Consider the following 17,952-nt stretch of genomic DNA (forward strand, 5'->3'; position numbering starts at 1 on the left):
GAACAATAATCCTCTACGACACTCCCTTAGGTTTACTTTTCATTGAGAACTACCTCAGCTGTCCCAGGTAGGCAAGGAAAGTGACTAGAAGTCACTTGGAAGAATCCTAGGTAATAGGAACCTATCAGGAAGAACAGTCTTGAAATATGTGGGATAATCTGAATACTGGGAAGAGGAAGGTCCGGGAAACACTGCACTAAGGGAACCCAGGAGGCTGAATCAGCAGCGTGTCACTAGATGTGAGCATGGAGAGCCAGCTGAGCTCCTGCCAGAAGTTACTAGGCTCTGGTATTGAATTAAAGCTCTAAATCCTAAGGGATTTAGAGCAACCACCACCCCCTACTAATTCCTGAGTGCATTAATAAATGTTGCCAGCTTTTCTCATTGGATGCAACTAAGCCATTCTTAATTTCCATGGTCATAACTACTCTAGAAGGTGAACATTAATTCTTTCCTCTTTTAAAGGCTTGTTCTCATTTATTCCTGACTTTTCAAAATGTAAATCCATTTTCTTCAATAGGTTCTGTTTGCATTTTTATTATATTCACTAAAGGTATCTGAAATTAAAAACTGAACTCAGTAGAAACCCAGTCACTTCCCTGTGTGCCTTCTTAGATGTATGTTATTTAAACAAACATTGGTATTTTCATGAAACAATTGACCTTCTTCCCCTACTGAGATACAATCATGTGGATTCCTGAATTTTATAAATGTAAGATTACATTTGAGAATTATTTAACTGATTGTACAGAACCTGTTACCATGTCAGTATCAAATGCTTGACTCACCTGAATTTGAATACATGCATGAGATACATATCAACCACAAAACCAATTTCAATAATTTGTTTAAATGTCTACAAAAACGTGAGTCTGTCCGCTTCCCAATAAACTCCAAGCTGTTTATTTCATAATCAAAAACAACTCTTGTTTTTTAAACAATCCAGCTAAGTACCCAGATAGAAAGAAAAGGCAGCAATTAATCACAGAGCATAAAACCAACAATACTTGCCCCACACTGCATTCTTCTACAACCCAAGCCTTTCCATATTTTTCAGTCATTCTAGTCTTAAAATGTATCCCACTTCTAACAAAAGCAAGCCTATTGTTAATTTAGGAAATATGATCTAATGGTCAAAAAGCTAACATTCATAATCACTATGAATTCAATACTCTGTATTTTATAAAGCTGTTTGGATATCACAAGTCAGCAAATATGACTTACTATTATCCAGCAACTCATTTGCAAGGGCAGTTCATTATTCTCAATATTTTCTACTCAATTTAAAATTTTGGTTATTTGCTTATCTACCTCAATATTTCCTTTGTCTACTGAATATCCATCTTATTTTATCTTAAAAAAAAAAAACCCTCTACATATAGATCAAACAGCATTTAACTTTTGGCTTCTCTCCTTCCCACATTTTATTTTCTGATTTTCAGCTCAATATTCTTTCCAGAAAGCAATTTTCCTTTGCTACGTGTAATTTTGTAACCATTTAGAAAAGAAATGAAATCCACATTGTTTTACTCTCTCATATCTTTACTCTCACATTCTTTTCAAATGGTCACACTGCTACCCAAAAGAGAGCAATTTATGTCTGTAATAAAATGACATTTCTTAGAAACATAGAAATCAGTTAGCAAAGATTTCATTATCAAGATGACAAAAAATATCATTTAAAGAAATCCCATACCACAGACTTATACTCAACTTCGCCACCTTGGATTTAAATTATTTCTTACATTGATCGACGGAGAGAACTAGATTACGTAATACAACAGCTTCCCACTGCAAAAAATGAATGAATGCGTGGGCATGGGCGTGACCCGTGCCTGGCGCAGACAGCCAGCCAACATGAAAGGCGATGCCAACCAGGAACGGGTCACGGGATGCTGTCTCATGCAGGTGGCACATTTAGAACAGAGAATGTGACACTCATACACTTTCTCATTCTCATTAAACAGCCACTGGAGATTGCGATCCACTCACTGTTGTAGCCACTGCTGCCGCTAGCCTCTGCCGGCGCCGAGTTGTGTTGAACTGGCCCTTCGCGGGTGGCCCTTCCTGACAGTGAATGGGAGAAGAGGAGGGAGGAGAAAACACGGGATGGGGAGGGAGAGGACAGGATATGTAGGATGAAAGATAATCAGACAAGGGAAAGGGAGAATTTAACTGAAGTTATCTTTGCCTAAATTTTAGCTCCAATAGTAGCCTGAACGGACATTCATGCTGTGAGAAAAAGTGATTCACCCAAATACTTCACTTAAGGGTATTTGTTGATTGTAACCCCCACCCCAAAAGAAGATGTATAGTTATGACTTGATAATAGCTTGTGATTTGAAGGTAAAATAAATGTACCGACTCTTTTATTCATGCAGTATCACTTTAGACAAAGTCATATGGCATTCAATAAATGAAAGCAAAGAAAACGTAAGTTCAGGAAAAAGTGACTCAACTATGGTGATGGTATATGGGTGATGTGGTGATGGGAAGCCCACGGGGATTACAACTGAGATGGGAAAAGGCACAAAATGATGTAAAAATAGGCTATTATAATATTTTTAAAAAGTGATTCAATAAACAATAACATACTAAAATGAAGAAGCTGTAAACAGTCTCCTGTTAGCAAGTCAGAAACTTTTTCTTTCTTAGTGGGAGGAAGAAATAAGGCTAAGAGTACCAGGAAACCTTAAATTTCCCATTTACTCCTATAGTGAAAATCTCTTTGGATACAACATTAGGGATGATGCTGGAACTTTCCAGCTGAAGAATTTTCCAAGGGGGAAATCAATCTCTATACCATAAGAAAAAGCTCCCTCGCTCCTCATTGCATTGGGATAATGTCTGCAAAAATCGACTGTAAGAACCCAGAAGCTAGGCCCTCCCCAGTGGCACAGGAGGTTAAAGCACAGCATTGCAAGCCAGCCGCAGCCGCTTCAGTACGTTTGATCCCTGGCCCTGGAAGTGACCCACATGGTGCAGCAGTGTATTCATCAGTCGGCCTGTTCTGCTCCCCACTCTGTCGCTGGTGAATCCTCTCACCACTCCTGCACCTCTGGCCTGTACCCTAGTTCTGTATGCATAAATCAAATAAATCTTAAAAAAAAAAAAAAAGAACCCAGAAGCACAGCTTTCATCTAATGTCAGGCTTCCAGCTGGGAGCCAGTAGCAGAGTCCGAGAGAGGCCTGATTTCCTCTTTGGTGAGTGGGGTCTAGAGAGGTTGACATTTCCTTCTAAGCACTAACTCTGCCTCCTTTTGACAGATTCTGACTCTTCAGAACTATGAGCCATAGTTCCAATTCCAATGAACTGAAATGTTCTTAGAATCTCCTGCCAATGCAGATTCAGAAAAAATAGTAAAGTTGCTTTAACTTTACTGTTGTAATAACAATTACAACAAATTAATTGCTATAATGTCATTTCTCTATAACATTTCCAAGTTTCATTGATATTTTTCTTCAGCTTTATAAATCTTCTGCATTTATGTTTGTTTTCTAGACATAATATGTTTTCCACAAAACCTTCTATACAAAATCCTTCATGTTTAATGTAGCTTAACATAAAAAGGACTTGTACCCATCAATGTGAGCTGAGTATCCATGAGTTCTAGGATGGCTACACATGAATGACATCCAACCATTTCATCCACTAGTCATTATGTCTTACTATTCCTCATTCCTTAACAACTAGAGATCAAGAAGTATTTTAACAGTTCTCTCCTCTATAGGAAACCTTTAATACTATTCTTTCCTTGCCCTCTTACTCATTTAAAGCACAAAATATTACTGCATAATGATGATGTTGAGATTTCTATTAGAACCAGAATTATGAAGCTTCAGAAACAGGAAGTCATTTGCTAAAATGCAATCACCACAGAGCCTCTAGGTCAAATGCTGCCTTTGGTGAGTTAATCAATGATTTCCCACTGACTTCCAATGAAAATACGACAACAGACATCCAAAACTTAGTTTCAATGAAACAACATCAACAATAACAACAGTAACAACCACCATATCAATGCCATAAGTCTAGGCTCCTTCACAAATGGCAGGGGACTGGATGTCTCAAGCATGAGAGTGGAAGGCAAATCAACCTCACTACAAAAGCCTTTTAAGTCGGCTGCTACCATGCCCATCAGAGAAGGTGGTTCAAGTAGTGAGATGGCTATTGGTCTGAAAACAAATAGCTGGTACCATTAAATGAGGTTCTTATGACCAAGGCACATTTTAAACAGGAAGAAAAAAATCTATTAGGATGGGAAAAGGTGGTAGGGATGTTTAACCTGCCACCATAAAATAAAAGTTATGCCTGTGTAGGTAAAATATGGATGAACAATGATATTTATATTGGTCAGAGCATCTCTAACTGATTTTAAGGCTTTCCATCCAATTGTACACATTAAAGAAATTTCAACTAACTGCCAGTAATAGAGAATGACCATCCTATTAAGCCTCATCCTATCAAGATTCAAAGCCTGTTGGCTTGAGGGAACAAAAAAGGCCCAGGGATTGTATGAAATTCTCCAACAGTCACCCTTTCGGGGGCTTCTCTGACATTTATTACTTACCATCAACACTCCCCTCCCCAAGTCTCTTTCTCCATTAACTTTTTAAGTCTAAATTCTTCACTGAGTGTGGGAATGAGACAATTTCAACTTCCCTCAAAAATAATTAAACTGGAATCACAAGGGTGATTTTGCTATTCTTTGACAAAACAGAAAAAAAGCACAGAGTCATAAAGACAATTTAAAAGCAAACCATCCAAAGATATGGTAGCAGTACAAATGAAAAATATTTTATGCTTTTTGAACAATTTCTTTTGATGATTCAAAAAAAATTTCATAACCACTCTTCATATAGAAAAGCGAAGCCTGTCAGGCTTTCCCTGGTGGCAAAACAGGTTAAATCACAGCACTGTGAAGCTGTCTGCAGCCACTGCAGCATGAGTTCGATCCCCCACAAGGGGGGTGACCCACATGGCACAGCAGACCTCTCCTGTCCCACCTGCTACTCCCCTCTGTAGTGTACTTCATAGTCTGACTGTTCTGCTTCCCACTCTGTCTTTGGTGAATCCTCTCATTGTTCCTGCACCTCTGGCCTGTACCCCAGTCCTGTATGCATAAATAAATCTTTTAAAAAGAAAAGAAAAGCCTGTCACTAGGTAGGCAACTTAGAGCTGGATTCTGTTTCCATCAGAAAAAAATGAGGGATACAGGGAGCATGCATAGATGGTCTTCTGCAATAGCCAGGAGCGGGGGCACCCCACCCAGACTCACTCAGATGCTACCTATTCCACACCACAAGTGTGAATGGGAATCTGTTTGCTGGCATGTCTTCTAAAAACAAGATCCAAATAGCATCTATCTACAACAGTGTGTGTTTCTATGTGGCTGGCTTTCTTCAATTATCTTATTTTTTTCTTTTTGTGGCTATGATAGCCACAGATAGTACGCTTAAAAAAAAAATTAACAACCAAAAAAAAAAAATTAGACAATCTCATGCACAAGACAACTGGAACTGCCAAAAGCAATTTTAGGTAATTTTCTTGGGAAATTATTTGGCATGTTTGTCTTCCCAGTATTAATTTTCTGACTAAAAGAGAAAACAAACTGAACAAAAGAATACAAAAAATTGTGTTTGTAGAACATGGACACTCTAAATTAAAAAAAAGAGAAAATGGAGCTTTCGTGCTTAGAAAAATATATTTTCAAATATACCAGATTAGCAAGCAGAACAGTAAAGAGTTTGTTATTTACACAGTCAGAATTACAATGGTCAGAATCAAGGTATTAGTCTTTATTCAGAAGACAGTGACAGAGTTCTGAAAAGCTGTTCCCTTTACTTTTGTATTATAATATAAATTGATTTATAGTGTCTTAAAAATAAAATCATAATATTAATTTTAATTTTTGTTAAAATCATAAGATTTAATTTTGATTGTGCAGGACAAGAATTCTTCATAAGATACAATTAGGGTCAGAGTATTAATGAGACTAGTTTAAAGAACTGAAAGTAATCTGATTTATGACATGTGAGATTTTAGGCATTTGCCATAGTCTGCATCATTGCATAATATGATCTCACTTTAAAAAATTAAAGCTACTTATTTCAAATAATTCAAGAAAATTTACATTGATCATTAAGTCTTTAATGATTCAGATATTTAAAGTTAAAGGTGAAGGTTAAATAATAATGAGTTTTGTAGAATCATAGAATTTTAGAATTGGAAGGGAATTCAAAGATGATTATTAATTTTATCACTTTACCCAAGAAAAAAATGAAAATCCCAGATATTTTACAGACATGCACAAGATTAAAAAGTTAGGAAATCAGTGTGAGTAGATTGCAACCTAGATTTGTTGATTTCCAATCTACTGCAGCCTTTTTTATTGGCAGAATCAAGTTTGGACAAAGCTAACATATAAAAGGTTCTCTCAAGTCCTATGAGTGTCCGTTACAACTCACCGAATTTTTAGTCTAGATTTTTAATTTGACTTTTGGTGAAAATATATTTTAAAAGCCACAATGAAAATGCCACCTTAGAGCCATATTGAATGATTTTAGCTATTTAAAACTTATTTTTATGCATGCTAGAATATGAAGATTTCCCACTATTTTAGTTAAAGTCAATTTTTAAAACAATTAAGCAGCTCTCTCCATCTCATTTCTATGGACTGATCTATAAACACAAATATTTCTTAAGTATATAAAAATATGAAGGAGAAATAAAGTCTGTACCTGCAGTTGTATTTTTGTATCTTTGCTGACACTTTTTGTTCTCCATCGTCTTGTGACTCGTTTGTCTTTCTTTGAAATATCTACACAGTTAGCCTACATTATACAAATAGTTAAAAGCAACAAAAGATTATTAAATTCACACCAATGATGAAGGCATAGCTAAAGACAGCATAGCAAGTTAGTTAGAAATCACTGTTAAACACCTAAAGCAAAACAGTCAGGAGAGAAGGCATTTAGCTGACATTCAAAGCAGAGACAATAATTCGATCATAATATATCTTTTTTCTGCTATGCAAAATGAAAGGTGTATTAGAGATCATTAGCATTTTTTTCTACATGGAAAGATGCTAAGACCAACTGTACGAAAATTGTATCTTCGAATTTGTCATTTTTAACACAACACCAACATGGAAGACTGACTTAGATATGTATTTCCATTAATTACTTTGGATTTATATGTATAAAAATGGAATGTAATAAAACATTCTGAAATAGACAACATAACACAATGACATCAAGATTCAGTATAAGCTAACCTGTATTGCAGCTATTTCCCTTTAAATATTACCATATATATTCATAGAACAGTTCAGTAAAAATTATTAGTTAACATTTCAAAGCACCTTTTACCAGCAACAACAATATGTTTACCTGCATATCAGTGAAGTTAGGTGCTGATTGAGTTCTCTGAAGTATTTCCAAATTTTGCAGGAGTTTGCTAAGTTCCACTAGGTTTGACTGGCAGTGCGCAAGGTCTAATAAAAAAAAAAAAAAGACATGAGAGGAAGTCAGGAAGAGTGGTGATGGCAAGAAAAGTGATTCCCCAGCCACATGATGGCAAATATGATTAAGTAGATATGTATTTGTATAATAACAATGGTAAATAAGAGACTCTTCTCTGCTTTAGGTGCATAAAGCCAACACCATTTATTAGATGATTTCTTACAAATTAACAGCTTGTAGTATAGAATTACTGAAGTCTTAGTCTGTCTATGGATGTGCTCACTCTGCCCTGATGGGAGCTATCTCACCTACCACACTCAAGAGAACTGCAGCTCTACAGTACACAACTTCATTCTAGGACTTCATACTGTCTACTGCTCCTGAAGCAGTTTACAAGCCTAAAACTTGGGTGCTAAGTCAAGTCTAGAAAAACTGATAAAAAACAAAGTCAAATAAACATTTGTCTATAATTTAGCTCACTAACAATGAATAATTTCATTAAAATCTACCAGACACCTCATGTTAAACAAAACAAAAATCTTTAAAGTGCTCCTTGGCCTAGCAATAACACCATCAACTGGGGATGTAACTTCATCTGAATTCATGTTTAGGATGAACACGTGACTAATTAAAAATATTTGGTGTGTATCTGAGAAAAGTTTAAGATCTGCATAACAAAACATCCCCTTAAAACAAACTTAGCTTTTGTATGGGAAATTAAATAGTCAAGAATATTATGATATTAGCATTACTCAATTACTAAGTACTATATTTAGAATATACCTCCCAGTTAAGTGATGACATTTACATGTGTATTGTATATGAAGAGCCTGCAATATTAGAAAGTGGTTGCTCTTACTTTGTGGTCAGTTTGATAAAAATTTCATACATGTATATAATTTATGTATATAATTTCTGTTTCTCATTAAATCTCAAAAATCTGAATTGCTTAAAGATGACACATGCAGCAAAATAGCACTCTTAAACATGGTTAGTGATTAGCTGGGTAAATATCAGATACTTATGCTTAGGTATTTTTGACATTTTTAATGGGGATGAACTAAGAGGATAACTACTATATGGAGGTCTGTATGGGCCAGGAGATGAGCTATATTGGAGAGTGGGCCAGCGACGATTCACAGTAGGTCCCTGCTCTTGGCAGCCTCAGGGGGGAACCTGGCAGGCTGTTCAGTAGCTGTTTGTCATTTGATCAACTAACTCTTGGCCACCAATGTTATTTAGTTTGTTTTATACATGAACAACCCATGGAAGTGGGGAAAAGAGAGTGCTGAAGGGGTCAGTGCCCTCCACCCCTTTCATTTTTAAAGGAGGCAGCACCCTGTACACCTGCATCCTTCTACAAGTAAAATAAAGTGGTTCAACAATGAGATCCCATCTCGCACCTATGAGAACAGCCCACATCAAAAAGGCCAGAGACAACATGTGTTAGTGAGAATGTGAAGAAAAGTGACAATGTGAAGAAAAAGGAATCTTCATACACTGTTGGTGGGAATAGAGACCATGGAAACCAGTATGAAGACTCCTCAAAATTTTAAAAATAGATTTTCCCTATGATCCAGCAATTCTGCTCCTAAGTGTCTGCCCAATGAAAGCTAAAACACTAATTCAAAAGGCTAGAAGAACATAGAACTCCTATGTTCACCATAGCTCTATTTACAGTAGCCAAATTATAGAAATAAACTAAGTTCTCAAAGACAGATGAGTGGATCAGGAAGATGTGGTGTACATACACAATGGACTACTCTCAGCTTTTATTAAAAAAAGATGAAACCCTTCCATCTGCATGATTTCATGGATGGAACTGAAAGGCAGTATGCTGTGCAACATGAGTTAACAGCAGAAAGACAAATACTGGAGATGGTGTCATTTACATGTAGCACATAGAGAAACAAACCAAACCAAAAATAAGCCCTAGGAATCTGACCATAGAACTGAGGCCCGCCAGAAGGGTAGGGGGGGAAGTAGACTGGGAGGGGGGTGCACAATGGATCCTGATGGAGGACTATTAAGTGCAAATCTAAGGGTGTGGTCCATACCTCTAAAGCATATACAGTATTGTAACCAGTGCTGCTGCAATTAAAAAATAATAATAATTAAAAGAGAAAAGGAAGTGTTTCAGGAGGGTATGAAATACAGAAGATAAAAGGGCATAAATGGGGTTAGAGGGAGAATGGAGCTGACTAGAAAAAAAGGTTGCTGTATTTTAATTTGCCTTTTAAAGACCTAAACCACAAGTTAAACAGCCACTTGGGACATGAGTTGACATTATCATTCCACCGAGTATTCTACACAGTAAATATGACACTCATATTCTTAGTCGTGTGATTGTTCTACACAAAGTGTTATATAGGTAATATGGAAATCAGGATTTGGGGCTTAAAACTATCATGATATGATGTAACATTTTTTTTTTCTCTCTAACAAAACAGAAAGAGAACTCTGTGAATAAGTTTCATCAGAGAAAGGACTCAAAACAGCCAGGAAACAGATTCACTATACCTTCCTCAGTTGCAGTTTCTTGCCTGTCAAGTGCTGATAGTAATATTTACCTCTTACTTTCCTAAATAGGCTAGAAACTGAAATGGTAGATGAGAAGTCTATGAAAACCAGAAATGATCTTTACAGAGTATTAACTGCGCTATGATTAATCATACTCCTACAATAAATCATACCATTCCTGGTCATTTTTTTTTTCATTTAAAATTATGTAAGAAATGGAATCTGGCAGGATTTCACAGGTTGCCTAGTGCCTGGCTATTTATAAGGATTACAAAGAGTTGCTTAAGATAATAAAAATACCTCTAGTAAAGGGAATTTCCAGAATTCCATTAAATTAATATTAAATCTAATTATACATTGGGTGGAAAAGGAAAAACTATGGTAAGAAGGGACTGTTGAGATTAAAAGCTAAATATATAGCAGTTTACTTATTTTCACATCATGCTCTAACTTGTTCCAGAAAGAAACATGTTATCCAAGTATGGAATGGTTATATTAGTAAATCCAAAATTACTCATTCATTGTTTCATTTAGGTACTAGGGATTGAGAACATACTACGTATCTAGCATTTCTAAGCTCAGGGTATTTACAGTAGTAAGCAGCACATAGTTTTAAAAGAATGTACATAGTCAACAAAGCTATATTTTAAATTATTGTGGACCCCTCTGTTATGATGAGGTGTATTGGCGTATGAAGACGGCTTACAGAATACCAATACCATGGTGGAAAAACGCTCTCCAAGAGCCAAGCAATTCCTTTGCATACTTGAGAAGAATCAGACTGACAGAAATCCAGGGTTATAAGTAGTCAACCACTTTAAGTATTAAAACTGTAAGTCAAGTAGGGGGTCAAGAAGATGTTATATAGTGAACTTCTAAAATACAACCAACCTCAAAATAGAGGACTCTCTAGGAAATGATTACAATTGATCAAAAAAAAAAAGTGCTGTGGAAATGTAGGAGGGAAGAATTACTATAGTTTATGGTCATCAGAGCAAACTGAAAAAGAGACTAGAGTTTTTTCTGGGATTAGAGGAGTGTTGACAGGGTTAAGGAAAATAAAAGATGGAGAAGTAAAAAGAGAACCTGCAGGTTGGGAAAGACCTGTGCAAAGACCAGGAGGTGGAAATATGCAAATATGCTCAGGAGGTAGTTAATATGTTTGGTGGGATTGCTGAAAGGATAGATAAGGCCAGAAAGCTAAAGTTGCATGTTCACTGCTGGACTAAGTAGTTTAGACTAAAGCCCCAGAGTCCATGGAGAACCACTGGAAGAGATTTTTGCTTTCAAGCTATTTAAGAAATGTCAGTCTTAAGGGGACTTTACGTAGTGAATAAAAAAACTGGTCTTGGGGAATTAGTCAAACTTGAATCGGCTGGAGTTCCAACCTCTGTACGAGGGCACTGTGTGATCCAGGCCTCATTCTTTACTTCCATGAACTGCATTTCACCTTCCCCTGTGAGGCTCGGACTGTAGAGTACTACACCTTATAGCTGAATGCAATGGAATAATGTCTGTCATGGGGCTGCAAGCATGTTCCGCTCCCAGCGGACTTGGAGCAAGAGACTAAGGGTGAGAAAACCAGTCTGGAGCTGGGACCAGTGCAATGATGGGGCAAACAGTGGGTCTGAAATGGGAAATCAAGGAAGGGAACTCAAGAAGAATGGGAGTGAGGGGGAGGTGAGATGTTTTCAGAGTAATCCCAGAACTCAGCCTCATCTGGATGAATAGAGCGGCAGGAACAAAGACGACTCTGAGGTTTCAGACAGAAACAAGTTCAGAAGCTAGAACCACTTCCACGGAAGAGACAGCTGGGTTTCAGAGAAGCTGAGAGCAGGCTGAGCCAGAGCCTACACAAGGAAAGGACCAAAAGCAAAGGAGGCATTGGGGATGCAGCACAAACCTGCTGGAGCTTTGAGGTTTAAAGTGTTTTCAGTCTTTTTGAAAGGAATAGGAATATTTACTCTGGAGTCAGACCACTTAATTCTGTGTCTAGTGTGACCCTGATCGAATGAGCGAACTTCTCTGTGCCAAAGTGTTACCAGCTGTAAAACAGAGTTGAGAGGACTGCTAGGGTCTCCTATCTTAAAGAATATGGCTCATCATTTCTACTTGGTACAGCTTGGTGAAGATTTATACAAATCTATGTATGTAAAGCACTTTAGCTCAGTGCCTGTTCCATAGCAGAGAGCCAATAAACTGTAGCTACTATTACTGATGCAGACGGCATAGACTGCATCCTGAATATCCACAGGCAAGCTTGGCCAGAGGAGAACCTCAGAGACACAGGCGGTAGAGCAGAAGAAAGGGGAGGCTTCTGGGGGCCTCAGGGAGGAGGCTCCATGGGGAACGTCTGGCAGAGTAGGTCAGAGATGAGGCCTGAGAACAGAACCAAACTCAGATGACCCTCTGCTACAAAGAATGTTTTTTTCCAAGGAGTCAAAAATCAATTACAAGGCAGAAACTGGAGCAGATTCCAGCAGAGAGCAGGAGAATGACATGGACAGACTCATAGTTATCTCCAAGAGGGGAAACAATTATGCACTAAATCCAAAGCAAAATGGAAAAGCAGGATGCAGTGCACATACAACAGTCAGGATGAGGAAGAAGAGGGGCACCCCCAACTGGAAGGGCACAGGGAATGGGCCTCTGAGTACCCTGAAACAAAAGCTTCGCTCCTACTGGCCTGGGAAGGGCTGGAGATGGGGTGGGGTCACTGGCAACTGATTTTTTTTCAGATGAATGGATTTTGTCCCAATGAATGGTCCCAATCTTTTCAGCCACGTAGGCAGCAGGCTAAATGCCATGAATTGTATGAATGAAGAAGATGAAGTACAGGTTAAAAAGGCTGGAACTGCTGCTGACATGTACCTGCAATGTTCTAGGAAAGGGAGGTTTGACTTCTTGACCCAACCTGAAACTAATACACTCAAATTAATAGCTGTGTGTTTGCAAATACATGCAATAGAACTGTTTTAATGGTATGTCATGTGTTATGAATATTGCATCCCTCTTAAAATCATATTTTCACATAAAAGTTGAATTTGTAATATATACAGAGAGCTAATAAAAATGCTGCAGACTTTGAGTTCACAAATGTAAAGCAAAATATAGATATATGAGGGGGAAGAAGTTAAGAAGCCAACACAGATTGTCAAACTTTAATTTTTCCAAGTGGGGACATAAAAGTTGAACCTCTGTTTTTATCATAATTTTATTTTAAAATGAAAAGAAAAATTAGATCCAACAGCAACCCAAAATAATTTTAAAAATTAAATTATTTTAGCCTTATTAAATAGTTTGTATTATCTTTGTCTTTCTCATTTTGGAAGGTTATTGGATAGAAACATTCTGTAGGTCAAATCTGGATCAATGTGCTCAGGTTAATTAAAAGGCAGGAGAAAGTATATGGCGATTCAGAGGTTCAGAGACGGTAGTGCGAGGGAACCATGTATCACTTCTGAATATTCAACAACTGACCCACAGTGGGAGGCCTCTAACAGGTGACTGGAGGATGCCATACAGTGGAGTTGTGCTGTTTATCGCCAGTCTGTCAAGACCTAGACGCTTGTTTCATGGACAAGACAGACTGGCAGAGCAGGCAGCTGTGGAAGTGTCCTCACCATCGAGGGGCATGTCAGAGGGTGCTGTCCTCAGGGTCCAGGACCCTGCAAGCCCACAAAGCTAGAGGCCACTGGTAAGAAAGATGAGGTGAGAAGGCTGTAGCAGTCAGGGTAAAGCCAAAACTTTCACTATACACGAAGGTGCAGGAGAACTGTGAGCTAAGAAGCACAGGTCACTGGAAGGAGAAGGATTTGGTGTCAAGGCAAGAAAAAGAAAAGGTGGAAGTCATCCAAGGGTGTGTGGGTAGAGGGAGAAAGGTGCAGCACCCACACTTCACAACATGTTCCTGAGTTGTTTCACTTCGCTTATTCTGCTGGCCCACGTGGGACCAGAGCTCACCTTCCGCACACCTGTCCATTTCTTCTGAGTCTTGCAGCCAGGCTGCCACTTTGCTCTGGCCGGTGGTACAGGTGGCAGGGAGGTTGCTGCTGCTGCTAGGTAACGGGGACAGCCATGGGAAGCTGCTCGTCTGCACCTATGATGAACAGAAAGGGACGAAGGGCATGTTACACGAAGCAGACTCAACCTACTTCTGAGCCTAAAAAATACCATTATTCTCAAAGCGGCACTGGAGAAGAGGAGAAGTGATGTGTTCAACATATGGAAGGGCATCTTGGCTACATGCGCTATGTGCTTAGTGAAGTCAAAATTCATAAGCAATGGCAACACCCTCACTAAGCTGCTGTCTCTGGTAGACAATGAAGGGGCTGTATGAGATAGAACATCTTCAGACGATGTTCTCAGGGACCCAGCAACTCAGATTCCCTGTCTTACAATTAGGCAGTGAGCTGCATTTGATCCAGTATCCTTACTGCAGCCCTCTCACCTCACCAGTGGAGGTCTTTCCTTTGCAAAAGTTCCCTTTATCCTTATGATCAGCTCAAGGTCTCACCATCAACTTATGATGCCTAAAGGCATCATCATCCGCCAGAAGCAACCTTGGGATGCTTTGAATGTATCTTGAAAAGTGGAATACATAAAAAAGCAGTCTTGGGAAGTTATTATCAATGGCTCATAGACTTTGCATTAAAGGGACTTATGTGAAATACAGTTGTATAAAGTGTGTAGGTGCTGAGGTGAGAGCAGTAAACAGAAAAAGCAGCTTATTTTCCCAAAAGTGGAAATGAATTTAGAAGGCTATATTTGACTTTAATATCCAATTACAACTGATTGTGTCTCCTTTCAAGCATTATGAAATGAACGATGCACATATTTAGTGAACCCAGACTTATTTATTATCCCCACAGGGCCACAAACCAATTAACAGTCAGAAGCCTCATAATTTGATACTCAGAATGCAAGCAAAGTGATAAAACCTCTTTCCCTCTTCACTGTAGTTTGATAAATATAATGGCAATCATTCACTGAATTAGGTATGTCATCTGTAACTGGCGCAGTAGATCTTTTCTGAAAATCAGAGCTGAAGAGTTTTCTTTATCTAAGACAAACAGTGGGGGAGTATTTAGTTTTAACTCTCCATTCTCAGGTCTCACCTAAGTTAATTAATAAATAACCCAATGGATGAGAATAATACCCTGTGTCAAAGAGGCAAGCAGAAGCTAAAAGAACCAAAGCACCAAATATTTATAATTTAAAATATCCACCTTGGATACATTTTTTTATTTAATTGGTTGAACTCCAGGATTCCTTCTACTCAGCAATGCAAACAGGAGGCCCAGAGAAAACTGGAAAGGAGGAAACTGGAGAGAATCTTGAGCACGTGGGTTGGGTCACACCCTGCTTTCTTGGTTAGTTGACCCCTTGACTTCTTGGATAGTTCTTTCATTTAGGAACTGCTTAGTGTCAGGGTTAACCCAACACTATGTTCTTAGGAGAAAGAGACTTTGGCAAGGCTACAATCACATAAAATAACGTAAGGTCGGAGTGCCTTGTGAAATACAATTAATACAAGACTATTTCATTAGTCTTGCAGTTCCTCCGTGAGTTTTTTCAATTACTTGCAAGGGAAACTTGAATATATACACTACACATATATGTTACATATACATTGATAACTAAGGAAACACTGAAGAACAGAATCTTCACTAAAACCTTCTTGAACCAACACTTCCCAACAAACATCTCTGTTCTCAGTATGAGGTGCCAGGTGGGAGGACCCCTGGGCAGAGCATGCTGGTTATGGTTCAGAAAACCCAATTACTGAATCAAAGGCAGAAACAGCTGTCTCCCTGCCTGTTGTCTTAACTCTGCTTTCCAAAAGACAACACTTCCAGCTTTTCAGCAACACAGAAAACAAAATCTTAGCACAGCCCAAAGACTAACCTCAGCCTCCTTCAATCTGGTACCCAGTATTATGGAAAGGACGCTGGTTTTGGAAACAGAGTGATCTGGATTCAGATCCTGACTCAGCTGTTTAATGGCTATGGATCTTCTGGAAAAATATTTTATGGTTCCTGAGATTTGGCTATAATGACAGATTAGAGGTGAAAGAATGCTGACCACAGTGCACAGGCACTCACATGGGCTGGCTTTTGTCATATTCTCTTGCCCACTTGCAATGACTTCATGAAGAAATTTACTGGTCTCTTCCAAAGTCATCAATCTATTACACCTCAAGGAAAGAAAACAAGTTCCCAAATCCTGCAGTCTTCTTGTTACCACCCCAGAAGACACGGATCCCTAGACATCCATAGGTTCACCCTTCCTAATACTCCAACAATTCATATAACATTAAAATGTAGAAAATTAATAGAAAAGAAAAGTAACCATTAATTCTTTTGGAGATTCACATTTCTGTCAAATCTATCTATTTCTACATATGATGACTTGGATGCCAAATGTCACTGTTGTCTTCAAAGGGTGAGTTTGCAAAGCAAATCTTCTCTTTCTTGTTTTTCAAACGAAACCTAGTCTCTATGATTTCTTATATATATATATATATATATATATATATAAGACTTATTTATTTATGCTTACAGAATTGGCATACAGGCCAGAGGTGCAGGGGAGGTGAGATGCTTCACCAGAGACAGAGTGGGGAGAAGAACAGGCAGATCAATGAAGTACACTACTGAGGGGAGCAGCCGGTGAGACAGGAGATGTCTGCCGTGCTGTGTGGATCACCTCCCAGTGAGGTATCAAACTTGCACTGAAGCGGCTGCAGCTAGCTTGTAGTGCTGCAAACTATCTCGTCGTTCTGCCAGAAAGGGCCTCTTTTTTTTTTTAAGACTTATTTATTTATGCATACAGAACTGGGGTACAGGCCAGAAGTGCTGGGGCAGTGAGAGGATTCACTAGAGACAGAGTGGTGAGCAGAACAGGCAGATCGACGAAGTACACTGCTCAGGGGACTGCTGCGCCATGTGGGTCATCTCCCTGGCCAGGATGGAACTTGTGCTGTGGCTGTGGCCGTTGTACCACCAGGGAGGGCCCTGCATAATTTCTTTAGCAATTTCTGGGCTTATTTTTCGATAATGAAGACATACCTTTCCATCCACCACAGACACATTGGCAGCTGGTGAGGATTCAGCTGTGGAGGTTGAAGGAAATATGTGAAAACTAGCATCTCGTGGGGATCTCACAATTTCATTCTGCCGATACAATCGGTGATGGCGCAGTTTGGACACCCATCCATCAAACCAGTCCTGGGATTTCACCTGAAACAATAAATAAGAGGAGAAGGTGACGGTGGAGCCAATCTCCTGGTTACCAGTGATAAAGGTAAATGATAGTGATAATGGCAGAGAAACTAATGAAAAGTGACTTCACCTTCAAATGATAGATGTGCTCTTCTGTGTCAAGATCTATTCTCCGAGCTTTCTTTTTTATTGACATAACAGAGAGTCCAACATCGATGCTCCCATGGACCTTTCCTTTTTGAATCTGAAATCAAAAGACTTCTAGGTAGACTGGGAAGATACATAATTTGATTTGCCTCTGTATTAATGTGAACTTAATGTAACCTTCAACTTCTCTATGGAAAATGGACTACTACACCCTTACTACACCAAGCAAAAATGATTAAGATTCAGAGGTTAATTTTTTTGTTGTTGTTGTTTTGTTTTTTTATTTATGCTTACAGAACTGGGGTATAGGCCAGAGGTGTGGTGGGTGAGAGGATTCACCAGCGACAGAGTGGGGAGCAGAACAGGCAGATCAACAAAGTACACTGCTGAGGGGAGCAGCGGGCGGGTCAGGAGAGGTCTGCCACGCCATGTGGGTCAGTTCCCTGGCTGGGAATTGAACTCATGCTGCAGTGGCTTCACAGAGCTTTATCATGCGGTGCTTTAACCCATTGTGCCACCAGGGAGAGCCCCCTGGGGTTAAGGTTTCTAATTTAGGGACAGATGAAGCTGCAACTTGCAATAACTTCACACCAATTTC

The 17,952-nt window shown here is 38.8% G+C and overlaps 1 protein-coding gene across 3 annotated transcripts in view; it reads right to left on the reverse strand.

Annotated features, from left to right (window-relative positions):
- OSBPL6 (oxysterol binding protein-like 6) overlaps nucleotides 1-17,952 on the reverse strand; it is a 187,578-nt gene that overhangs the window by 38,775 nt on the left and 130,851 nt on the right. For all 3 annotated transcript variants that reach the window (XM_004674483.2, XM_012727374.1, XM_012727368.1), the window contains exons 8-13: nucleotides 17,338-17,451; nucleotides 17,055-17,225; nucleotides 13,948-14,083; nucleotides 7,393-7,496; nucleotides 6,742-6,834; nucleotides 1,993-2,067 (exon numbers count right to left, since the gene is read on the reverse strand). In XM_004674483.2, the coding sequence (XP_004674540.1) occupies nucleotides 1,993-2,067; nucleotides 6,742-6,834; nucleotides 7,393-7,496; nucleotides 13,948-14,083; nucleotides 17,055-17,225; nucleotides 17,338-17,451 (693 nt within the window). The remainder of the gene's footprint in view (nucleotides 1-1,992; nucleotides 2,068-6,741; nucleotides 6,835-7,392; nucleotides 7,497-13,947; nucleotides 14,084-17,054; nucleotides 17,226-17,337; nucleotides 17,452-17,952) is intronic.

The sequence above is a fragment of the Condylura cristata genome, unplaced genomic scaffold (genome assembly GCF_000260355.1).
Source record: "Condylura cristata isolate star-nosed mole 26May11 unplaced genomic scaffold, ConCri1.0 scaffold00002, whole genome shotgun sequence".
NCBI classification, from domain to species: Eukaryota; Metazoa; Chordata; class Mammalia; order Eulipotyphla; family Talpidae; genus Condylura; species Condylura cristata.